The 26304-nt window shown below is 43.6% G+C and overlaps 1 protein-coding gene and 2 long non-coding RNA genes across 11 annotated transcripts; 1 reads left to right on the top strand and 2 right to left on the bottom strand.

The window, feature by feature from the left end:
* Positions 1-7337: 7337 nt before the first annotated feature.
* LOC106608261 (uncharacterized) lies at positions 7338-7935 on the bottom strand. Its single transcript, XR_006770349.1, has 3 exons — positions 7821-7935; positions 7675-7730; positions 7338-7582 (listed from the first exon to the last, which is right to left on the bottom strand). It is a non-coding gene; the product is annotated as an uncharacterized lncRNA (long non-coding RNA).
* Positions 7936-17332: 9397 nt separating this feature from the next.
* LOC123743504 (neurofilament heavy polypeptide-like) lies at positions 17333-18790 on the top strand. 9 transcript variants are annotated; one of them, XM_045721133.1, is made up of 5 exons: positions 17333-17812; positions 17855-17908; positions 17966-18073; positions 18212-18541; positions 18602-18790. In XM_045721133.1, exons 1-5 carry the CDS (start codon positions 17558-17560, stop codon positions 18788-18790), a joined length of 936 nt encoding a protein of 311 aa, XP_045577089.1. In that variant the 5' UTR covers positions 17333-17557. The 9 variants fall into 9 exon arrangements, with proteins under 9 accessions (XP_045577089.1, XP_045577091.1, XP_045577090.1 ...); XM_045721135.1 differs by having other exon boundaries at positions 17334-17812; positions 17855-18073; positions 18212-18265; positions 18323-18541; XM_045721134.1 differs by having other exon boundaries at positions 17335-17812; positions 17855-18100; positions 18239-18265; positions 18323-18541.
* On the bottom strand, positions 18614-19159 carry LOC106608263 (uncharacterized). The gene is made up of 3 exons (XR_006770351.1): positions 19051-19159; positions 18905-18960; positions 18614-18812 (listed from the first exon to the last, which is right to left on the bottom strand). It is a non-coding gene; the product is annotated as an uncharacterized lncRNA (long non-coding RNA).
* Between the last annotated feature and the right edge of the window lie 7145 nt (positions 19160-26304).

Here is a 26304-nt window from a genome sequence, read left to right as displayed (position 1 = left end):
ATGTTGCCTCTACTGTCTCTTATGACCGAAAATAACTTCTAGACATCAGGACTGCGATTTATTCACCACGGACTAGCAGAATCTTCTTTTTCCATTCACGACTCTGACGATCCCGAAGGATACGCTGCTTCCTCGGGAACAGGCCCCGATCCCCGTGATCTGCGTGAAGAGGAGGCGGAAAAAGAGGGGCCGAAGGTCCGGCTGCCTTCTGAGAATTCGCAGGTGATCAACAACAAAAAAACACTTCCCTCCATTCTGTTAGTAGATGTGCAATCTTTGGACAATGAAATCGACGAGTTACGCGGAAGATTAACCTCTCTAGGGGAGGTGGGACGAAATCGTCCCACACTATTCAACAGCCAGTGACAAATCTCCCAGAGTGCTAAGAACCTTGGCGTGATCCTGGACAACACCCTGTCTTTCTCCACTAACATCAAGGCGGTGACCCGATCCTGTAGGTTCATGCTCTACAACATTCGCAGAGTACGACCCTGCCTCACACAGGAAGCGGCGCAGGTCCTAATCCAGGCACTTGTCATCTCCCGTCTGGATTACTGCAACTCGCTGTTGGCTGGGCTCCCTGCCTGTGCCATTAAACCCCTACAACTCATCCAGAACGCCGCAGCCCGTCTGGTGTTCAACCTTCCCAAGTTCTCTCACGTCACCCCGCTCCTCCGCTCTCTCCACTGGCTTCCAGTTGAAGCTCGCATCCGCTACAAGACCATGGTGATTGCCTACGGAGCTGTGAAGGGAACGGCACCTCCATACCTTCAGGCTCTGATCAGGCCCTACACCCAAACAAGGGCACTGCGTTCATCCACCTCTGGCCTGCTGGCCCCCCTACCTCTGAGGAAGCACAGTTCCCGCTCAGCCCAGTCAAAACTGTTCGCTGCTCTGGCACCCCAATGGTGGAACAAGCTCCCTCACGACGCCAGGACAGCGGAGTCAATCACCACCTTCCGGAGACACCTGAAACCCCACCTCTTTAAGGAATACCTAGGATAGGATAAAGTAATCCTTCTAACCCCCCTCCCCCCTTAAAAGATTTAGATGCACTATTGTAAAGTGGTTGTTACACTGGATATCATAAGGTGAATGCACCAATTTGTAAGTCGCTCTGGATAAGAGCATCTGCTAAATGACTTAAATGTAAATGTAAAATGTAAATGTAAATCAGAGCACCAAATTTAAAACCACAAAATGTCATAATTCAAAGTTCTCAAACATAGGACTATTTTACAGCATTTTATATATGCCCTTCTCCTGAATCGAAGCACGTTGTCCGATTTCAAAAAGGCTTTACAGCGAAAGCAAAACATTAGATTATGTTAGTAGAGTACATAGACACAAAAAAACACACAGCCATTTCCAAGCAACTAGCATGCATCACAAATACCCAACACACAGCTAAATGCAGCACTAACCTTTGATGATTTTCATCAGATGACACTCCTAGGACATTATGTTATACAATACATGCATGTTTTGTTCAATCAAGTTCATATTTATATCAAAAACCAGCTTTTTACATTAGCATGTGATGTTCAGAACTAGCATACCCACCGAAAACCTCCTGTGAATTTACTAAATTACTCACGATAAACGTTGAGAAAATACATAACAATTATTTTAAGAATTATAGATACAGAACTCTTTTATGCAATCGTTATGTCCAATTTTAAAATAGCTTTTCGGCGAAAGCACATTTTGCAATATTCTGAGTAGATAGCTCGGCCATCACGGCTAGCTAATTTGACACCCACCAAGTTTGGGACAACCTAAATTCAGAATTATTATTAGAAAATTTGGATTACCTTTGCTGTTCTTCATCAGAATGCACTCCGAGGACTTCTACTTCAACAACAAATGTTGTTTTGGTTCCAAATAATCCATAGTTATATCCAAATACCACCGTTTTGTTCGTGCGTTCAGGTCACTATATGAAGGGTAACGCGCGAGCGCATTTTGTGACAAAAAATTCAAAATATTCCATTACCGTACTTAGAAGCATGTAAAACACTGTTTAAAATGAATTTTTATGCTACTTTTCTCGTAAAATAGCAATAATATTCCAACCGGGCAACGTTGTATTCATTCAAAGGCTGAAAGAAAAAAATGGAGAAGTCTTGTGAACGCGCATCTCAGTCTCACTGTCCCCAGGCTGACCACTTACAAACTCTGCTGCTGTGCTTTGCCCAGAGACAGCAGACACCCCATTCCACTTTCTGGTGGCTTTAGAGAGCAAATGGAAGCCTTAGAAAGTGTCACGTTACAGCACAGATGCTGTAATGTCGATAGAGATGCAACAGAAGGACAACAAATCGTCAGACAGGGCACTTCCTGCATGGAATCTTCTCAGGTTTTGGCCTGCCATATGAGTTATGTTATGCTCACAGACACCATTCAAACAGTTTTAGAAACTTTAGAGTGGTTTCTATCCAAATCTACTAATTATATATTATATGCATATTCTAGTTTCTGGGCAGGAGTAGTAACCAGATTAAATCGGGTACGTTTTTTATCCGGACGTGAAAATACTGCCCCTATACCACAACAGGTTAAATTACCAACGGGACATTAAAAACTGTAACATCTCTTGCTTCGCGGAGTCATGGCTGAACAACAACAACATCAACATACTACGATGTACCGGCAGGATAGAACAGCGGCGTCTAGTAATACAAGGGGCAGCAGTCTATGTATTTTTATAAACAACTTCTGGTACACGATATCTAAGGAAGTCTCGAGCTATTGCTCGCCTGAGGTAGAGTTTCTCATGATAAGCTGTCGACCACTGTAAGGAACACGATGGGAGACAGAGAGCGGAAGTGCAGGGCGCAGCAAGTGTTTATTGTAAAGGACCACAGGAGGCGGCAGGTAGCTTGGTCCAGGGGCAGGCAGAAGGTCATACACAGGGGGTCCAAAAAGGCAACAGTACAGGCAGGGAAAAGGCTAGTAACGTCGTCTCTAGATCAGGCAATAGGTTGATAACAGGAAATCCGATAGGCTAAAGTACAGGCAGGGAATAGGCAAAAGGCTGGAAAGTGAGCTGCGTTCAGGGGATCTATGTGTTTGAGAGTGTGAGCTGGAAAGTGGGCTGCGTTCAGGGGATCGACATGTTTGAGAGTGTCAGTTGGAAGCAGACGTTACAACCACACTACCTACCGAGAGAGTTCATCTGTATTCTTTGTAGCTGTTTACATACAGTTGAAGTCAGAAGTTTACATACACTTAGATTGGAGTCATTAAAATTTGTTTTTCAACGACTACTCAAATTTCTTGTTAAGAAACTATAGTTTTGGCAAATCGGTTAGGACATCTACTTTGTGCATGACACAAGTAATTTTTCCAACAATTGATTACAGACAGATTATTTCACTTATAATTGTCACGGTTGTCGTAGGAAGGAGCGGACCAAAGTGCAGCGTGTGTGTGGTTCCACATTTTATTTTCACTGTGAAACATTGCAATACATACACAACAAACTGAACGATCAAAAACAACAAACCGTGACGCAGTGTAGAAACATACACTAACTCAGAAACAATCTCCCACAAACCCAGGTGGAAAAAAACCCTACTTAAGTATGATCTCCAATTAAAGACAACGAGGACCAGTTGCCTCTAATTGGAGATCATCCCAAACAAAACCCAACATAGAAATACAAAGCTAGAACCTGACAACATAGAAAAACTAAACTAGAAAACCCCCCTGTCACATCCTGACCTAAACTACCATAGAAAATAACAGCTTTCTAAGGTCAGGACATGACAATAATTCACCGTGTCACAATTCCAGTGGGTCAGAAGTTTACATACACTAAGTTGACTGTGCCTTTAATAAACAGCTTGGAAAATTCCAGAAAATGATGTCATGGCTTTAGAAGCTTCTTATAGGCCAATTTGAGTCAATTGGAGGTGTACCTGTGGATGTATTTCAAGGCCTACCTTCAAACTCAGTGCCTCTTTGCTTGACATCATGAGAAAATCAAAAGAAATCAGCTAAGACCTCGGAAAAAATGTTGTAAACCTCTGCAAGTCTGGTTCATCCTTGGGAGCAATTTCCAAATGCCTGAAGGTACCACGTTCATCTGTACAAACAATAGTGTGCAAGTATAAACACCATGGGACCACGCAGCCATCATACCGCTCAGAAAGGAGGCACATTCTATCTCCTAGAGATTAACGCACTTTGGTGCGAAAAGTGCAAATCAATCCCAGAATAACAGCAAAGGACCTTGTGAAGATGCTGGAGGAAACCTGTACAAAAGTATCTATATAGTGCTCAGCATATGTGAGAACTCCTGCAAGACTGTTTGAAAAGCATTCTAGGTTAAGCTGTTTGAGAGAATGCCAAGAGTGTGCAAAGCTGTCATCAAGGCAAAGGGTGGCTCCTTTGAAGAATCTAAAATATATTTTGATTTGTTTAACACTTTTTTGGTTACTACATGATTCCATATGTGTTATTTCATGGTTTTGATGTCTTCACTATTATTCTACAATGTAGAAAATAGGAAAAATAAGGAAATACCCTTGAATGAGTAGGTGTGTACAAACTTTTGACTGTTACTGTATACTGAAAAAAATAAACGCAACATGCAACAATTTCCATAAATTTACTGAGTTACAGTTCAAATAAAGAAATCAGTCAATTGAAATAAAAAAATGAGGTTGTTATCTATGGATTTCACATGACTGGGTTGAGGCGCAGCCATGGGTGTGCCTGGGAGGGCATAGACCCACCCACTTGAGAGCCAGGCCCACACACTGGGGAGCCATGCCCAGCCAATCAGAATTAGTTTTCCCCCACAAAAGGGCAGACAGAAAGACTCTTTCATTTCATCAGCTGTCCGGATGTTTGGTCTCAGACGATCCCACAGGTGAAGAAGCCAGATGTGGACGTCGTGGGTTGGCGTGGTTACACACGGTCTGCTGTTTTGAGGCCGTTTGGACGTACTGCCAAATTCTCTAAATTGACGTTGGAGGCGGCTTATCATAATAAACGTTACATCAAATCCTCTGGAATATTTTATTTCAACTCATGAAACATGGGACCAACACTTAACATGTTGCATTTATATTTTTATTCAGAATAGTTTACTCATGTTTCCCTATGAGAGTGTAGACGTGCCACAACCTGTCCAGTAGATGGCCAGGTGAAGGCCTGTTCAAAGCACTCAAACTGGATTCTGTGATATCTGGATTCCACTGACTATTATTTTCTGAAAAAACGGTTTAAAAACTCAGTTTGACCTGATCCTGGATAACAAACGATCACAGAATGCAGATCATTCAGATCCCCCCCCCCCTAAAAACTACCCCAGGGGTCATCCACCTCTGTTTTTGAGATTGACCCCTTGATACCAAAAAAGCAGTATTGAGTCACCAGGCTTAAGAACATTGGCTCTAGATAAAAGTGCAATGTGTGAGCTTAATTAAGCACACCTTTTAAAGTATCTGCCAGCAGGCATCTGCAAGTGCAACCTCATTGTGGTCAGATAGAAATGGATTGTGCAGCAGACCACATTGAGAGTTCTGTGTCTAAATATTCCAGCTCGTCTTTCAGACAATCCATATGTTAACGAGTTCACTTACTCTGCCCAAAGTTGATTAATAATATACACGATTGCATCCATGTTCCCTGGGAGAGGTTACAGTTACAGGCAATGGGACTATCAGGTAAACTGCATTCATATTCTTTAGGCACCTATGGTAACTTGTTAGGGCTAGGGTCCTTTTTTCAGAATTTCCACCTGACTGACGTGCCCAAGTAAACTGCCTGGCACTCAGGCCCAGAAGCCAGGACATGCATATGATTGGTATTATTGGATAGAAAACACTGACGTTTGTCAATGTTAAAATGTATGAGACTAACACAATTGATATGGTAGCTGAAAATCCAAAGAAAAAAGAACCAGAAATTACTCTTTGAGATCCCATGATCTTTCAATGGAAAGCTATGGGTCCAATGCAATTCCAGCTCCCAGATTGCAATTCCTATGGCTTCAACTAGATATGTCTTTGTTCAAGGTTTTTCTATTGAACATACTGTCATTATAAAATACAGTTTTACATTATAAGTACCTGAGGATTAAATAGAAGTGTTGAACTTATTTTAAAAGTTAAGCAGTAGCTTCTTGGATTCCTTTGTCTGCATGTTGATTACTGAAATCGATGGCACCAACAAGACTTAAAACAACCATGCTTGTTGTAGCAACATGTAGACCGCCATTCTCAAACAATAGCATGATATGCTGTCGCTGTAAAGCAGTTAGATTAACAAAAATTAAAGCTTTAAAATATAATGTTCAATATTAGATTTGCACACCCGCCTGTCACCGGATGTTGTCGACAGGTGTCACGCTAACGGGACTCCTAGTATGGTAACCAATGTAACGGGCAGATTAATGTAAGTGGAACACCCTACACAAATACCGTTAGGAATTAACATGAGGGAGCTTTGACAATTTACAGAACTTTAGCATTTGAACTACCAGAAAAGGTAAACAAATCTGTTTACACAAGTGTTGTGAACCACATTCCCTTTTACTCCAGACCAAGTCTGTCCCCGATCAGCAAGCACATGGTGGGCAGAAGAGACCCCTCCATTTTAAAGACAAGGCATTTTGAGAATCAAATTGTTTATTGATCAAACCATGCAAGAGTAGCAGGAACACAAGGCCAAATCAAAAGCATGACCGTAGAACCAAAGTGTCAGCAATGTCACCAAATCAGATGTCAATTTTAGTTGTATGGTTATAAAAACTTATACCAATGTAGCATCCACCCCTGTAAACATTTTTGCATGATGATGCGCAAGATCCTCATTTCAAAGTGCATTAGGTTGCACATTTCCTCACCTCAGTTACCTTTGCCCTTTTCTTCAAATGGAGGCACAGTAACAGGGGAAAGACGATTAAGGAGTTGGGCAAACCAAATTATGATCTCCCTATCTAGCTTGTTGAGGGGTCGGGCCGTCTGTTCAAGGCTTGTCGCTTCTGCTGAGGCGCGGGGGCCGGTCGCTTCTGCTGAGGCGCGGGGGCCGGTCGCTTCTGCTGAGGCGCGGGGCCGGTCGCTTCTGCTGAGGCGCGGGGGCCGGTCGCTTCTGCTGAGGCGCGGGGCCGGTCGCTTCTGCTGAGGCGCGGGGCCGGTCGCTTCTGCTGAGGCGGGGGGGCGTCGCTTGCTGGGGGGGCCGGTCGCTTCTGCTGAGGCGCGGGGGCCGGTCGCTTCTGCTGAGGCGCGGGGCCGGTCGCTTCTGCTGAGGCGCGGGGGCCGGTCGCTTCTGCTGAGGCGCGGGGCCGGTCGCTTCTGCTGAGGCGCGGGGCCGGTCGCTTTTGTTGAGGCGTGGGGGCCGGTCGCTTCTGCTGAGGCATTGCGACACAACGTCACACTTGCTGGGGTATTTTTGCCAGTAGCTTCTGCTGAGGCGCGGGGGCCGGCCGCTTCTGCTGAGGCATTTCGACACAACGTCACACTAGCTGGGGTATTGCGGCCATTAGCTTTAGCATTTGGACCAGACACCACACTTGCTTGGGATCCAGTTGATTCTGGTTCAGTGTAGGCAGGATGCCCATAAGCATTATCTAGGAAACAAAGAACAACATTATGTAAAAGGCTAGCCTTATACTATTGGAACTAGACTGATTTGAGCTGAATTAGTGGAAACCAAACGCACCTTGAAGGGTAAAACACGTTATCCCTCCAATTAGCAGGCAACAAATCCAAGAAACACTACAAAACATTCAGACAGTTAAACACAAATAACCAGTGAAAACTTTAAGACAAGGTAAACCAATCAGATGAATATAATGAAACACTAACCTCAAAGAGAGTCCAAAAGTCACAGCCATTTCAGTGATCAAAACCACAACAATATGCAGAACTAATAGAAGACAGACACCCTACCACAGTATCCCTGTTACTATATCTTACAGCTGTTTTTGGTTGATCCTTATAAAGGAATCCCAGACCCTTCTAACCAGCTGTACAGCTGTCAGCCAATGAACTTCATTGCAATTGGTTAAATTTCCCAATTGCGATTAGGTGCTCTTGATTTCATTCAGCTGGTGTGCTGGAGGGTGGAGTTTGCACATCATGGACCAATCCAATGGTTTTAAAGAGTGACCTCACCCATTCCCACCCATTCCGGATTGAGCCAATTGTTTTTCAACAGAAGCCATCCGTTGACATATGGTGAACAACAGAGATGATTGTACTACAAAAAAACACACCAAATTCAGTTCAACATTTTAATTGAAAACAGACAATTGATGAATGCATATTCAATTTCATACATGTTCAAGCATCTGTTGCAGCCCAATACTTATTTATTCCCCAGTAATTTGTCTTTTCACCAATCAGATCAGCTGTTATGCCAGTAATGCGGGGCAGAAGGTCAGAAATGGGCTGCATGTTTAAACACAGCCTGTGTGGCTGGGACCAAACAGACTATGAGGGAGTTTGTGGTTGAGGCCAGACAGACTTCGGCCGCTTTCCAAAGCTTAGAAGTTGCTGACGTCTGACAGATCTACATCACCTTGATAGGTCTTTTAAGTATCAGCTAACCACATCATATGTCAGTGGATGACACAGTTGATGATGTGGCACGCATCCATTGGTTGTTGCGTCGCCTCACCTTTGCTGCAGAATGTTGCCTATGGCTGTGTTACACAGGCCGTCCAATTCTAATCTTTTTTCCACGTATTGGCCTTTTGACCAATCGCATCAGATCTTTTCACAACAGATCTTTTTAGAGCTGATGGGTCAAAAGACGAATTAGTGAAAAAAATAATATTTTGTAAATGCAGCCTATGAGGGAGTTCAATTAACCTGAGCGGCGGTGCACCAGTCATTCGGAAGGTGATGTGAAATGACAAAAGAAGTGAGGGAGGAGCGCCCTTCTCAAATCGTACAGTCAGTGGTGTAATGGAGGCTATACTAAAGTATACCACTTTGTTTTCAGTGGACATTTCGTGTACTCAATTCTTAATCCCAACTGATATGTATCAAAGTAGTAAAGTGGTGGTATATGCTGTATCAGTTCATAAGGCTGATGGAACATATCAGAATGTTCAGCTTAAAAGTTGAAAAACTATTATTTCAAATGGTGTATAATACTTGTATGTGTGAGAAATTTGAATTATGAGAGTTTTGTTGTTTTGAATTTGGCACTCTGCTATTTCACTGGCTGTTGGCGAGTTGGGACGCTATCGTTCCACATACCCTAGAGAAGTTTTAACTGACCTCCAGACGAGCTTCAATGCCATACAACTCTCCAACTGCTCTGAAATGCAAGTAAAACTAAATGCATGCTCTTCAACCGATCGCTGCTTGCACCTGCCCGCCCGTCCAGCATCACTACTCTGGACGGATCTGACTTAGAATATGTGGACAACTACAATTACCTAGGTGTCTGGTTAGACTGTAAACTCTCCTTCCAGACTCACATTAAGCATCTCCAATCCAAAATTAAATCTACAATCGGCTTCCTATTTCGCAACAAAGCATCCTTCTCTTATGCTGCCAAACATACCCTCGTAAAACTGACCATCCTACCGATCCTCGACTTCGGCCATGTAATTTACAAAATAGCCTCCAACACTCTACTCAACAAATTGGATGCAGTCTATCACAGTGCCATCCGTTTTGTCACCAAAGCCCCATATACTACCCACCACTGCGACCTGTACGCTCTCGTTGGCTGGCCCTCGCTTCATACTCATCGCAAAACCCACTGGCTCCAGGTCATCTACAAGTCTCTGCTAGGTAAAGCCCCGCCTTGTCTCAGCTCACTGGTCACCATAGCAGCACCCACCCATAGCACACGCTCCAGCTGGTATATCTCACTGGTCACCCCCAAAGCCAATTCTTCCTTTGGCCGCATTTCCTTCCAGTTCTCTGCTGCCAATGACTGGAACGAACTGCAAAAAATCACTGAAGCTGATTTCCTTGATACCATTCTTAATAACATCACAAAATAATAAAACATGTGACATGATTATTCTTTAGATCCCCACTGACCATTCCAAACATTCAGATGTTATAAATATAGCTCCAGTGCTTACTATTCGGGCGTTAAAGTTTTGGTGGGAAAAGGTCTTCTGTAGACAAAGGAACATTCCTTTACCAATACTTTAGAACAAGAGAGAGATTCGGCTGGGCCGGTGTTTTATTCGGCACCGCACTCCCCCTCTTCTCTTATGTGGGTGAGAGAGGTCTGGTCATCGTCAGCCATTTGCCAAGCTGATCTGAGGCCTTGGATCCTCAGCCAGGAGAGTTGTGTCACCTTAAAGCTATATACACCAGCAATCAATTGTTTTCCTGATTCGATACATTGTTTAATAATAGTAAAGACATCAAAAATATGAAATGACACATATGGAATCATGTAGTAACCAAAAGGTGTAAAACAAATCTAAATAGATTTTAGAATTGAGATTCTTCAAATTGCCAAAGGCGGCAAAGGGTGGCTATCTCTCAACCAGCTTCATGAGGTAGTCACCTGGAATGCATTTCAATGAGCATGTGTGCCTTGTTAAAAGTTAATTTGTGGAATTTATTTCCTTGTTAATAAGTTTGAGCCAATCATTTGTGTTGTGACAAGGTAGCGGTGGCATTCAGAAGAGTGCCCTATTTGGTAAAATACCAAGTCCAGCTTGATGTATGATGGCACCGGAGAAGATGGCAGACGTTTGTGTTTTTTTGTTTGCTTATTTGTGTTGTTTGTACCTATGTTTTATTTTTTATTTTGTACATAATGTTGCCTCTACTGTCTCTTATGACCGAAAATAACTTCTAGACATCAGGACTGCGATTTATTCACCACGGACTAGCAGAATCTTCTTTTTCCATTCACGACTCTGACGATCCCGAAGGATACGCTGCTTCCTCGGGAACAGGCCCCGATCCCCGTGATCTGCGTGAAGAGGAGGCGGAAAAAGAGGGGCCGAAGGTCCGGCTGCCTTCTGAGAATTCGCAGGTGATCAACAACAAAAAAACACTTCCCTCCATTCTGTTAGTAGATGTGCAATCTTTGGACAATGAAATCGACGAGTTACGCGGAAGATTAACCTCTCTAGGGGAGGTGGGACGAAATCGTCCCACACTATTCAACAGCCAGTGACAAATCTCCCAGAGTGCTAAGAACCTTGGCGTGATCCTGGACAACACCCTGTCTTTCTCCACTAACATCAAGGCGGTGACCCGATCCTGTAGGTTCATGCTCTACAACATTCGCAGAGTACGACCCTGCCTCACACAGGAAGCGGCGCAGGTCCTAATCCAGGCACTTGTCATCTCCCGTCTGGATTACTGCAACTCGCTGTTGGCTGGGCTCCCTGCCTGTGCCATTAAACCCCTACAACTCATCCAGAACGCCGCAGCCCGTCTGGTGTTCAACCTTCCCAAGTTCTTTCACGTCACCCCGCTCCTCCGCTCTCTCCACTGGCTTCCAGTTGAAGCTCGCATCCGCTACAAGACCATGGTGATTGCCTACGGAGCTGTGAAGGGAACGGCACCTCCATACCTTCAGGCTCTGATCAGGCCCTACACCCAAACAAGGGCACTGCGTTCATCCACCTCTGGCCTGCTGGCCCCCCTACCTCTGAGGAAGCACAGTTCCCGCTCAGCCCAGTCAAAACTGTTCGCTGCTCTGGCACCCCAATGGTGGAACAAGCTCCCTCACGACGCCAGGACAGCGGAGTCAATCACCACCTTCCGGAGACACCTGAAACCCCACCTCTTTAAGGAATACCTAGGATAGGATAAAGTAATCCTTCTAACCCCCCCCCCCCTTAAAAGATTTAGATGCACTATTGTAAAGTGGTTGTTACACTGGATATCATAAGGTGAATGCACCAATTTGTAAGTCGCTCTGGATAAGAGCATCTGCTAAATGACTTAAATGTAAATGTAAAATGTAAATGTAAATCAGAGCACCAAATTTAAAACCACAAAATGTCATAATTCAAAGTTCTCAAACATAGGACTATTTTACAGCATTTTATATATACCCTTCTCCTGAATCGAAGCACGTTGTCCGATTTCAAAAAGGCTTTACAGCGAAAGCAAAACATTAGATTATGTTAGTAGAGTACATAGACACAAAAAAACACACAGCCATTTCCAAGCAACTAGCATGCATCACAAATACCCAACACACAGCTAAATGCAGCACTAACCTTTGATGATTTTCATCAGATGACACTCCTAGGACATTATGTTATACAATACATGCATGTTTTGTTCAATCAAGTTCATATTTATATCAAAAACCAGCTTTTTACATTAGCATGTGATGTTCAGAACTAGCATACCCACCGAAAACCTCCTGTGAATTTACTAAATTACTCACGATAAACGTTGAGAAAATACATAACAATTATTTTAAGAATTATAGATACAGAACTCTTTTATGCAATCGTTATGTCCGATTTTAAAATAGCTTTTCGGCGAAAGCACATTTTGCAATATTCTGAGTAGATAGCTCGGCCATCACGGCTAGCTAATTTGACACCCACCAAGTTTGGGACAACCTAAATTCAGAATTATTATTAGAAAATTTGGATTACCTTTGCTGTTCTTCGTCAGAATGCACTCCGAGGACTTCTACTTCAACAACAAATGTTGTTTTGGTTCCAAATAATCCATAGTTATATCCAAATACCACCGTTTTGTTCGTGCGTTCAGGTCACTATATGAAGGGTAGCGCGAGCGCATTTTGTGACAAAAAAATTCAAAATATTCCATTACCGTACTTAGAAGCATGTAAAACACTGTTTAAAATGAATTTTTATGCTACTTTTCTCGTAAAATAGCAATAATATTCCAACCGGGCAACGTTGTATTCATTCAAAGGCTGAAAGAAAAAAATGGAGAAGTCTTGTGAACGCGCATCTCAGTCTCACTGTCCCCAGGCTGACCACTTACAAACTCTGCTGCTGTGCTTTGCCCAGAGACAGCAGACACCCCATTCCACTTTCTGGTGGCTTTAGAGAGCAAATGGAAGCCTTAGAAAGTGTCACGTTACAGCACAGATGCTGTAATGTCGATAGAGATGCAACAGAAGGACAACAAATCGTCAGACAGGGCACTTCCTGCATGGAATCTTCTCAGGTTTTGGCCTGCCATATGAGTTATGTTATGCTCACAGACACCATTCAAACAGTTTTAGAAACTTTAGAGTGGTTTCTATCCAAATCTACTAATTATATATTATATGCATATTCTAGTTTCTGGGCAGGAGTAGTAACCAGATTAAATCGGGTACGTTTTTTATCCGGACGTGAAAATACTGCCCCTATACCACAACAGGTTAAATTACCAACGGGACATTAAAAACTGTAACATCTCATGCTTCGCGGAGTCATGGCTGAACAACAACAACATCAACATACTACGATGTACCGGCAGGATAGAACAGCGGCGTCTAGTAATACAAGGGGCAGCAGTCTATGTATTTTTATAAACAACTTCTGGTACACGATATCTAAGGAAGTCTCGAGCTATTGCTCGCCTGAGGTAGAGTTTCTCATGATAAGCTGTCGACCACTGTAAGGAACACGATGGGAGACAGAGAGCGGAAGTGCAGGGCGCAGCAAGTGTTTATTGTAAAGGACCACAGGAGGCGGCAGGTAGCTTGGTCCAGGGGCAGGCAGAAGGTCATACACAGGGGGGTCCAAAAAGGCAACAGTACAGGCAGGGAAAAGGCTAGTAACGTCGTCTCTAGATCAGGCAATAGGTTGATAACAGGAAATCCGATAGGCTAAAGTACAGGCAGGGAATAGGCAAAAGGCTGGAAAGTGAGCTGCGTTCAGGGGATCTATGTGTTTGAGAGTGTGAGCTGGAAAGTGGGCTGCGTTCAGGGGATCGACATGTTTGAGAGTGTCAGTTGGAAGCAGACGTTACAACCACACTACCTACCGAGAGAGTTCATCTGTATTCTTTGTAGCTGTTTACATACAGTTGAAGTCAGAAGTTTACATACACTTAGATTGGAGTCATTAAAATTTGTTTTTCAACGACTACTCAAATTTCTTGTTAAGAAACTATAGTTTTGGCAAATCGGTTAGGACATCTACTTTGTGCATGACACAAGTAATTTTTCCAACAATTGATTACAGACAGATTATTTCACTTATAATTGTCACGGTTGTCGTAGGAAGGAGCGGACCAAAGTGCAGCGTGTGTGTGGTTCCACATTTTATTTTCACTGTGAAACATTGCAATACATACACAACAAACTGAACGATCAAAAACAACAAACCGTGACGCAGTGTAGAAACATACACTAACTCAGAAACAATCTCCCACAAACCCAGGTGGAAAAAAACCCTACTTAAGTATGATCTCCAATTAAAGACAACGAGGACCAGTTGCCTCTAATTGGAGATCATCCCAAACAAAACCCAACATAGAAATACAAAGCTAGAACCTGACAACATAGAAAAACTAAACTAGAAAACCCCCCTGTCACATCCTGACCTAAACTACCATAGAAAATAACAGCTTTCTAAGGTCAGGACATGACAATAATTCACCGTGTCACAATTCCAGTGGGTCAGAAGTTTACATACACTAAGTTGACTGTGCCTTTAATAAACAGCTTGGAAAATTCCAGAAAATGATGTCATGGCTTTAGAAGCTTCTTATAGGCCAATTTGAGTCAATTGGAGGTGTACCTGTGGATGTATTTCAAGGCCTACCTTCAAACTCAGTGCCTCTTTGCTTGACATCATGAGAAAATCAAAAGAAATCAGCTAAGACCTCGGAAAAAATGTTGTAAACCTCTGCAAGTCTGGTTCATCCTTGGGAGCAATTTCCAAACGCCTGAAGGTACCACGTTCATCTGTACAAACAATAGTGTGCAAGTATAAACACCATGGGACCACGCAGCCATCATACCGCTCAGAAAGGAGGCACGTTCTATCTCCTAGAGATTAACGCACTTTGGTGCGAAAAGTGCAAATCAATCCCAGAATAACAGCAAAGGACCTTGTGAAGATGCTGGAGGAAACCTGTACAAAAGTATCTATATAGTGCTCAGCATATGTGAGAACTCCTGCAAGACTGTTTGAAAAGCATTCTAGGTTAAGCTGTTTGAGAGAATGCCAAGAGTGTGCAAAGCTGTCATCAAGGCAAAGGGTGGCTCCTTTGAAGAATCTAAAATATATTTTGATTTGTTTAACACTTTTTTGGTTACTACATGATTCCATATGTGTTATTTCATGGTTTTGATGTCTTCACTATTATTCTACAATGTAGAAAATAGGAAAAATAAGGAAATACCCTTGAATGAGTACGTGTGTACAAACTTTTGACTGTTACTGTATACTGAAAAAAATAAACGCAACATGCAACAATTTCCATAAATTTACTGAGTTACAGTTCAAATAAAGAAATCAGTCAATTGAAATAAAAAAATGAGGTTGTTATCTATGGATTTCACATGACTGGGTTGAGGCGCAGCCATGGGTGTGCCTGGGAGGGCATAGACCCACCCACTTGAGAGCCAGGCCCACACACTGGGGAGCCATGCCCAGCCAATCAGAATTAGTTTTCCCCCACAAAAGGGCAGACAGAAAGACTCTTTCATTTCATCAGCTGTCCGGATGTTTGGTCTCAGACGATCCCACAGGTGAAGAAGCCAGATGTGGACGTCGTGGGTTGGCGTGGTTACACACGGTCTGCTGTTTTGAGGCCGTTTGGACGTACTGCCAAATTCTCTAAATTGACGTTGGAGGCGGCTTATCATAATAAACGTTACATCAAATCCTCTGGAATATTTTATTTCAACTCATGAAACATGGGACCAACACTTAACATGTTGCATTTATATTTTTATTCAGAATAGTTTACTCATGTTTCCCTATGACAGTGTAGACGTGCCACAACCTGTCCAGTAGATGGCCAGGTGAAGGCCTGTTCAAAGCACTCAAACTGGATTCTGTGATATCTGGATTCCACTGACTATTATTTTCTGAAAAAACGGTTTAAAAACTCAGTTTGACCTGATCCTGGATAACAAACGATCACAGAATGCAGATCATTCAGATCCCCCCCCCCCTAAAAACTACCCCAGGGGTCATCCACCTCTGTTTTTGAGATTGACCCCTTGATACCAAAAAAGCAGTATTGAGTCACCAGGCTTAAGAACATTGGCTCTAGATAAAAGTGCAATGTGTGAGCTTAATTAAGCACACCTTTTAAAGTATCTGCCAGCAGGCATCTGCAAGTGCAACCTCATTGTGGTCAGATAGAAATGGATTGTGCAGCAGACCACATTGAGAGTTCTGTGTCTAAATATTCCAGCTCGTCTTTCAGACAATCCATATGTTAACGAGTTCACTTACTCTGCCCAAAGTTGATTAATATATATACGATTGCATCCATGTTCCCTGGGAGAGGTTACAGTTACAGGCAATGGGACTATCAGGTAAACTGCATTCATATTCTTTAGGCACCTATGGTAACTTGTTAGGGCTAGGGTCCTTTTTTCAGAATTTCCACCTGACTGACGTGCCCAAGTAAACTGCCTGGCACTCAGGCCCAGAAGCCAGGACATGCATATGATTGGTATTATTGGATAGAAAACACTGACGTTTGTCAATGTTAAAATGTATGAGACTAACACAATTGATATGGTAGCTGAAAATCCAAAGAAAAAAGAACCAGAAATTACTCTTTGAGATCCCATGATCTTTCAATGGAAAGCTATGGGTCCAATGCAATTCCAGCTCCCAGATTGCAATTCCTATGGCTTCAACTAGATATGTCTTTGTTCAAGGTTTTTCTATTGAACATACTGTCATTATAAAATACAGTTTTACATTATAAGTACCTGAGGATTAAATAGAAGTGTTGAACTTATTTTAAAAGTTAAGCAGTAGCTTCTTGGATTCCTTTGTCTGCATGTTGATTACTGAAATCGATGGCACCAACAAGACTTAAAACAACCATGCTTGTTGTAGCAACATGTAGACCGCCATTCTCAAACAATAGCATGATATGCTGTCGCTGTAAAGCAGTTAGATTAACAAAAATTAAAGCTTTAAAATATAATGTTCAATATTAGATTTGCACACCCGCCTGTCACCGGATGTTGTCGACAGGTGTCACGCTAACGGGACTCCTAGTATGGTAACCAATTTAACGGGCAGATTAATGTAAGTGGAACACCCTACACAAATACCGTTAGGAATTAACATGAGGGAGCTTTGACAATTTACAGAACTTTAGCATTTGAACTACCAGAAAAGGTAAACAAATCTGTTTACACAAGTGTTGTGAACCACATTCCCTTTTACTCCAGACCAAGTCTGTCCCCGATCAGCAAGCACATGGTGGGCAGAAGAGACCCCTCCATTTTAAAGACAAGGCATTTTGAGAATCAAATTGTTTATTGATCAAACCATGCAAGAGTAGCAGGAACACAAGGCCAAATCAAAAGCATGACCGTAGAACCAAAGTGTCAGCAATGTCACCAAATCAGATGTCAATTTTAGTTGTATGGTTATAAAAACTTATACCAATGTAGCATCCACCCCTGTAAACATTTTTGCATGATGATGCGCAAGATCCTCATTTCAAAGTGCATTAGGTTGCACATTTCCTCACCTCAGTTACCTTTGCCCTTTTCTTCAAATGGAGGCACAGTAACAGGGGAAAGACGATTAAGGAGTTGGGCAAACCAAATTATGATCTCCCTATCTAGCTTGTTGAGGGGTCGGGCCGTCTGTTCAAGGCTTGTCGCTTCTGCTGAGGCGCGGGGGCCGGTCGCTTCTGCTGAGGCGCGGGGGCCGGTCGCTTCTGCTGAGGCGCGGGGCTGCTGAGGCGCGGGGCCGGTCGCTTCTGCTGAGGCGCGGGGGCCGGTCGCTTCTGCTGAGGCGCGGGGGCCGGTCGCTTCTGCTGAGGCATTTCGACACAACGTCACACTTGCTGGGGTATTTTTACCAGTAGCTTTTGCTGAGGCGCGGGGGCCGGTCGCTTCTGCTGAGGCGCGGGGGCCGGTCGCTTCTGCTGAGGCGCGGGGGCCGGTCGCTTCTGCTGAGGCGCGGGGGCCGGTCGCTTCTGCTGAGGCGCGGGGGCCGGTCGCTTCTGCTGAGGCGCGGGGGCCGGTCGCTTCTGCTGAGGCGCGGGGGCCGGTCGCTTCTGCTGAGGCATTTCGACACAACATCACACTTGCTGGGGTATTTTTACCAGTAGCTTTTGCTGAGGCGCGGGGGCCGGTCGCTTTTGCTGAGGCGCGGGGGCCGGTCGCTTCTGCTGAGGCATTTCGACACAACGTCACACTTGCTGGGGTATTTTTGGCAGTAGCTTCTGCTGAGGCGCGGGGGCCGGTCGCTTCTGCTGAGGCGCGGGGGCCGGTCGCTTCTGCTGAGGCGCGGGGGCCGGTCGCTTCTGCTGAGGCGCGGGGGCCGGTCGCTTCTGCCGAGGCATTTCGACACAACATCACACTTGCTGGGGTATTTTTACCAGTAGCTTTTGCTGAGGCGCGGGGGCCGGTCGCTTTTGCTGAGGCGCGGGGGCCGGTCGCTTTTGCTGAGGCGCGGGCGGTCGCTTTTGCTGAGGCGCGGGCGGGGCGGGGGCCGGTCGCTTCTGCTGAGGCATTTCGACACAACGTCACACTTGCTGGGGTATTTTTGGCAGTAGCTTCTGCTGAGGCGCAGGGGCCTGTCGCTTCTGCTGAGGCATTTCGACACGTCACACTTGCTGGGGTATTGCGGCCATTAGATTTAGCATTTGGACCAGACACCACACTTGCTTGGGATCCAGTTGATTCTGGTTCAGTGTAGGCAGGATGCCCATAAGCATCATCTAGGAAATAAAGAAAAACATTATGTAAAAGGCTAGCCTTATACTATTGGAACTAGACTGATTTGAGCTGAATTAGTGGAAACCAAACGCACCTTGAAGGGTAAAACACGTTATCCCTCCAATTAGCAGGCAACAAATCCAAGAAACACTACAAAACATTCAGACAGTTAAACACAAATAACCAGTGAAAACTTTAAGACAAGGTAAACCAATCAGATGAATATAATGAAACACTAACCTCAAAGAGAGTCCAAAAGTCACAGCCATTTCAGTGATCAAAACCACAACAATATGCAGCACTAATAGAAGACAGACCCTACCACAGTATCCCTGTTGCTATATCTTACAGCTGTTTTTGGTTGATCCTTATAAAGGAATCCCAGACCCTTCTATAACCAGCTGTACAGCTGTCAGCCAATGAACTTCATTGCAATTGGTTCAATTTCCCAATTGCGATTAGGTGCTCTTGATTTCATTCAGCTGGTGTGCTGGAGGGTGGAGTTTGCACATCATGAACCAATCCAATGGTTTTAAAGAGTGACCTCACCCATTCCCACCCATTCCGGATTGAGCCAATTGTTTTTCAACAGAAGCCATCCGTTGACATATGGTGAACAACAGAGATGATTGTACTACAAAAAACACACCAAATTCAGTTCAACATTTTACTTGAAAACAGACAATTGATGAATGCATATTCAATTTCATACATGTTCAAGCATCTGTTGCAGCCCAATACTTATTTATTCCCCAGTAATTTGTCTTTTCACCAATCAGAGCAGCTGTTATGCCAGTAATGTGGGGCAGAAGGTCAGAAATGGGCTGCATGTTTAAACACAGCCTGTGTGGCTGGGACCAAACAGACTATGAGGGAGTTTGTGGTTGCGGCCAGACAGACTTCGGCCGCTTTCCAAAGCTTAGAAGTTGCTGACGTCTGACAGATCTACATCACCTTGATAGGTCTTTTAAGTATCAGCTAACCACATCATATGTCAGTGGATGACACAGTTGATGATGTGGCACGCATCCATTGGTTGTTGCGTCGCCTCACCTTTGCTGCAGAATGTTGCCTATGGCTGTGTTACACAGGCCGTCCAATTTTAATCTTTTTTCCACGTATTGGCCTTTTGACCAATCGCATCAGATCTTTTCACAACAGATATTTTTCAGAGCTGATGGGTCCAAAGACGAATTAGTGAAAAAAATAATATTTTGTAAATGCAGTCTATGAGGGAGTTCAATTAACCTTCCAGTCATACGGAAGGTGATGTGAAATGACAAAAGAAGTGAGGGAGGAGCGCCCTTCTCAAATCGTACAGTCAGTGGTGTAATGGAGGCTATACTAAAGTATACCACTTTGTTTTCAGTGGACATTTCGTGTACTCAATTCTTAATCCCAACTGATATGTATCAAAGTAGTAAAGTGGTGGTATATGCTGTATCAGTTCATAAGGCTGATGGAACATATCAGAATGTTCAGCTTAAAATTTGAAAAACTATTATTTCTTCATTTTAAGCGCATGAATGTGCACACGGCGGTAGGCCTATGCAGATTGTTCCAAAATGCAGTTTACGTTCTAAAATGCACACCGCACCAGTTGAGGCTGGTGGGAGGAGCTATAGGAGGACTGGATGATTGTAATGGCTGTAATGGAATCAATGGAACGGAGTCAAACATATCAAACATATGGAAACTCTGTTCCATCAATTCCATTCCAGCCATTAAAATGAGCCCACCCTCCTATAGGTCCTCTGCTGCACTTCACATACGAGCGGCTTCATGCACAGATATTTGGACAAGGATGGTAATATCCGTTATAGCTCAGATACACCGGTAGGATTGTCAAATGATTGCCTGCCGATTAGTATTTAGCACTTCCGAACAGTGTCGGCAGTCAATCTCTTTTGACTCAGCAAATATCGTGAAGTCGTCAACAACTCAGCCTTGTTAAATTACTCCAAACCAGAAGGTAGCATTTGTTGGCAATGCATGTCCGTGTGTGTTGCTTTATGTTCTAGTCAATGTTAGCTAGCTGTGCTAGTGTTGTAGAAAGCACTTGTTGATACTAGTCAGATGGCCACAGATAGATAACTAACAACTATTTGAAAGTATTTTGAATACCTCTCAGAAAACCAAATAATATTTAAAAGTATTTGAATATATGCAAGTTATTTGGCTGGCAAATACTTGATAAAGAACTACAAACTATAACAGTTAGTTGAATTAGTCTAAATATATGATCATACGCACATGGTTTGGAGGGCTCTCAGATATGAATCTTAATATAGCCTATTGCCTACAATTAAATATATGAGGGACATGGAATCACCTCAACATTAGAGTAGACCACTTTTGCAGCTTCAAAATGGCTAACAAATCTATTTTCATAATGAGTAAGACACAAGATATTACAGTAACACTTGACATCAAGTTCCTATACATGTGGAGTAACTGTGATTATTACAATAGCAACATTGTTATAATTACATAATAATCTCTATTGCACTCCACACTGCCCTTTCCCACCTGGACAAAATGAACACCTATGTGAGAATGCTATTCATTGACTACAGCTCAGCGTTGAACACCATAGTGCCTTCAAAGCTCATCAATAAGCTAAGGACCCTGGTACTAAACACCTCCCTATGCAACTGGATCCTGGACTTCCTGACGGGCCGCCCACAGGTATTAAGGGTAGGTAACAACACATCCGCCACGCTGATCCTCAAGACAGGGGCCCATCAGGGGTGCATGCTCAGTCCCCTGCTGTACTCCCTGTTCTCTCATGACTGCACGGCCAGGCACGACTCCAACACCATCATTAAGTTTGCCGATGACACAACAGTGTTAGGCCTGATCACCGACAATGACGAGACAGCCTATAGGGAGGTCAGCGACCTGGCCGTGTGGTGCCAGGACAACAACTTCTCCCTCAACATGATCAAGACAAATTAGATGATTGTGGACTACAGGAAAAAGAGGACCGACCACACCCCTATTCTCATCGACAGGGCTGCAGTGGAGCAGGTTGAGATCTTCAAGTTCCTTGGTGTCCACATCACTAACATACTAACATGGTCACAGCACACCAAGACAGTTGTGAAGAGGGTACGACAAAACCTATTCCCCGTCTGGAGACTGCAAAGATTTGGCATGGGTCCTCAGATCCTCAAAACGTTCTACAGCTGCACCATCGAGAGCATCCTGACTGGTTGCATCACTGCAACTATGGCAACTGCTCGGCCTCTGACCGCAAGGCACTACAGACGGCCCAGTACATCACTGGGGCCAAGCTTCCTGCCATCCAGGACTTTTATACCAGGCGGTTTCAAAGGAAGGCCCTAAAAATTGTCAAAGACTCCAGCCACCCTAGTCATAGACGGTTCTCTCTGCTACCGCATGGCAAGCGCTACCGGAGCGCCAAGTCTAGGTCCAAAAGGCTTCCAAACAGCTTCTACCCCCAAGCCATTAGACTCCAGAACACCTAATCAAATGGCTCTCCAGCCTATTTGCATACAGTAGTTGAGCATCTCCCCCTTTTTACACCGCTGCTTATCTCTGTTGTTGTCATCTATGCATAGTCACTTTAATAACTCTACCTACATGTACTAACCGGTGCCCCTGCACATTGACTCTGTACCGGTATCCCCCTGTATATAGTCTCGCTATTGATATTTTACAGCTGCTCTATAATTACTTGTTACTTTTATCTCTTATTCTTATCCATATTTTTTTTAACTGCATTGTTGGTTAGGGGCTCGTAAGTAAGTATTTCACTGTAACGTCTACACCTGCTGTATTTGGTGCATGTGACTAATACAATTTAAATTGATTTGAGATAGAAATAGAATGAATAGATCTTATACAATCTCCTATACTATTCCAATCTATCAGACAGTCATGTTGGATCTACACAATACATTTCTATCTGAACATTCTGTAAATATCTCCTGAATGGCCATAGCCCCAGGTATACATCATGATGTCAAACCAATTAACCAATCATATTTTGAACAGATAAGTATAAATACATTGTGATGCTCAACTACTGTATGACTCTTTCAACATGCCAGTTAAATACATTTTATTATCATGACACAAGGCGAGACCCAGATGTAGACACAGGAGGCAGATTGTTGGAGACTTACAATGTTTAATAATCCAAAAGGGGTAGGCAAGAGAATAGTCGTGAACAGGCAAAAGGTCAAAACCAGATCAGAGTTCAGGAGGTACAGAGTAGCAGAAAGCCTCGTGGTCAAGGCAGGCAGAATGGTCAGGCAGGCGGGTACAGAGTCCAGAACAGGCAAGGGTCAAAACCGTGAGGACAAGAAAAAAGAGAATAGCAAAGGCAGGAGTACAGGAAAACCGCTGGTTGATTTGGAACATATAAGACGAAATGGCACAAAGAGACAGGAAACACAGGGATAAATACACTGGGGAAAACAAGCGACACCTGCAGGGGGTGGAGACAATAATGAGGACAGGTGAAACAGATCAGGGTGTGACATTTATGATACCTGAAAATACTGCAGAATAATTCAAAGCCATTTGCAAACAGCAATTTGGGTGCTCAGCCAAAACAATGTTTAACCTCTTTGTCCATCTGAAGGTGTGTTCTTATTTAAAACACACTGTATACCATCTTTAAAGGGATAGTTTACTCTGAATACAAACTAACATGATTTTTCACCTATCGTGGTTGTAGTTGATTCAAGAAGGCAGTTTTGGGATGTTTAGTTTCCTTTATAGCCATATTTTGTTACTGTTAGCATTCTCAGTAACATTAAACATTAAACTGTTCTTGTGCCTGTGTAATAAAACTCTCATTACTTTTGGAGCAACATTTTATTAGCATATTATTACATAATATATTGCTATGTAATTCAAATGTAATTACCAATGAGCTGAGAATTTTCTAACTACTGTACACGAGGAATAGTGATATCTGTGGATCTGTTGGAGCGGTATGCAAATAGGAGTGGGTCTAGGGTTTTTGGGATAATGGTGTTGATGTGAGCCATTACCAGCCATTCAAAGTACTTCATGGCTACAGACGTGAGTGCTGTGGGTCTGTAGTCATTTAGGCAGATTACCGTAGTGTTCTTGGGCACAGGCATATGGTGGTCTGCTTAAAACATGTTGGTATTACAGACTCGGACAGGGAGAGGTTGAAAATGTCAGTGAAGACACTTGTCAGTTGGTCAGCGCATGCTTGCAGTAAACATCCTCGTAATCCGTCTGGCCCTGCGGCCTTGTGAATGTTGACCTGTTTAAAAGTGTTAATAACATTGGCTGCGGAGAGCGTGATCACACAGTCTTCCAGAACAGCTGGTGCTCTCATGCATGTTTCAGTGTTATTTGCCTCGAAGTGAGCATAGAAGTACTTTGGCTCATCTAGTAAGCTCGTGTCACTGGGCAACTCTCGGCTGTGCTTCCCTTTGTAGTCTGTAATGGTTTGTAAGCCCTGCCACATCCAACGAGCGTCAGAGACGGTGTAGTACAATTCGATCTTAGTCCTGTATTGACGCTTTGCCTGTTTAATGGTTTGTTGGAGGGCACAGCATGATTTCTCATAATTTTCCAGGTTAGATTCCCACTCCTTGAAAGTGGCAGCTCTAGCCTTTGCTCAGTGCGGTTGCCTGTAATCCATGGCTTCTGGTTGGGGTATGTACGTACGGTCACTGTGGGGACAACAAAATTGATGCACTTATTGATGAAGCCAATAACTGATGTGGTGTACTCCTAAACGCCATCGGAGGAACATATTCCAGTCTGTGATAGCAAAACAGTCCTGTAGCTTAGCATCTGCTTCAGCTGTCCACTTTTTTATTGATCTAGTCACTGGTGCTTCCTGCTTAAATTTTTGCTTGTAAGCAGGAATCGGGAGGCTAGAATTATGGTCAGATTTGCCAAATGGAGGGCGAAGGAGAGCTTTGTATGCGTCTCTGTGTGTGGAGTAAAGGTGGTCCAGAGTTTTTTTTCCCCTCTGGTTGCATATTTAACATGCTGATAGAAATGAAGGTAAAACAGATTTAAGTTTCCCTGAATTAAAGTCCCCGGCTGCTAGGAGCACCGCCTCTGGGTGAGGGTTTTCTTGTTTCTTATGGTGGAATACAGCTCATTCAATGCTGTCTCAGTGCCAGCCTCTGACTGTGGTGGTATGTAAACAGCTACGAAAAATACAGATAGTGTGGTCTACAACTTATCTTCTTATGGGCAGGTGGGACGGTAGCGATTTCAAAAAGGCTTTACGGCGAAAGCATACCATGCGATTATCTGAGGATAGCGCCCCGCTTACAAAAGCATACAAACATTTTTCAGCCAAGTAGATTAGTCACGAAAGTCAGAAATAGCGATAAAATTAATCACTTACCTTTGATGATCTTCATATGGTTGCACTCACAAGACTCCATGTTACACAATACATTTTTGTTTTGTTCGATAAAGCCCCTCTTTATACCCCAAAAAACTCTGTTTGTTGGCGCGTTTTGTTCAGTAATCCACTGGCTCAAAGGTGGTTGCAACAGGCAGACGAAAAGATCCAAATAGTACCGGTAAAGTTCGTCGAAACATGTCAAACAATGTTTTTTATTAATCCTCAGGTTGTCTATTGTCTTCATAATTGATCATATTTTAACCAGACAACAGCGTATTCAATACAAAGGAAAAAGAACGGAGGGCGCGCTCCCGGTCGTGCGCGCAAAAAGCTCTGGTTCATTCGACCGACCACTCAAAATAAAAGCCTGAAACAATGTCTAAAGACTGTTGACATCTAGTGAAAGTCATAGGAACTGCAATCTGGGTCCCATCCACTTATATGGTGGATAGGCTTTCAATGGAAAAACACTCAATTCAAAAGAATGCCAGGTTTTCGTCTGCCATATCAGTTCTGTTATACTCACAGACGTTATTTTAACTGTTTTGGAAACTTTTGAGTGTTTTCTATCCAATACTACCATGCATATGCATATCCTAGCTTCTGGGCCTGAGGAACAGGCCGTTTACATTGGGCACATCATTCATCCAAAATTCAAAATACTGCCCCCTACCCAAGAGAAGTTATCATGAGATACTCTACCTCAGGTGAGCAATAGTCGCCACCCCTTGTCTTACCAGATGCCACTGTTCTATCCTGCCGGTACAGTGTATAACCAGCCGGTTGTATGTTGATAGTGTCGTCGTTCATCCACAACTCTGTGAAGCATACAGTTTTGAATGTCCCGTTGGTAGTTTAATCTTGAGCGTAGGTCATCAATTTTATTCTCCAAAGATTGCACGTTTGCTAGCAGAATTGAAGGAAATAGGGGTTTATTCGATCGCCTACTAATTCTCAGAAGGCAGCCCGCCCTCTGGCCCCTTTTTCTCCGCCTCCTCTTCACGCAAATCACTGGGATCTGGGCCTGTTCCCGAGAAAGCAGTATATCATTCGCGTCGGGCTTGTCTCGCTCGTTAAAGAAAAACAAGATTCTGCCAGTTCGTGGTGAGTAATCG

Source organism: Salmo salar, chromosome ssa06 (assembly GCF_905237065.1).
Source record: "Salmo salar chromosome ssa06, Ssal_v3.1, whole genome shotgun sequence".
NCBI lineage: Eukaryota > Metazoa > Chordata > Actinopteri > Salmoniformes > Salmonidae > Salmo > Salmo salar.
This window is presented reverse-complemented; position numbering and strand designations above follow the sequence as displayed.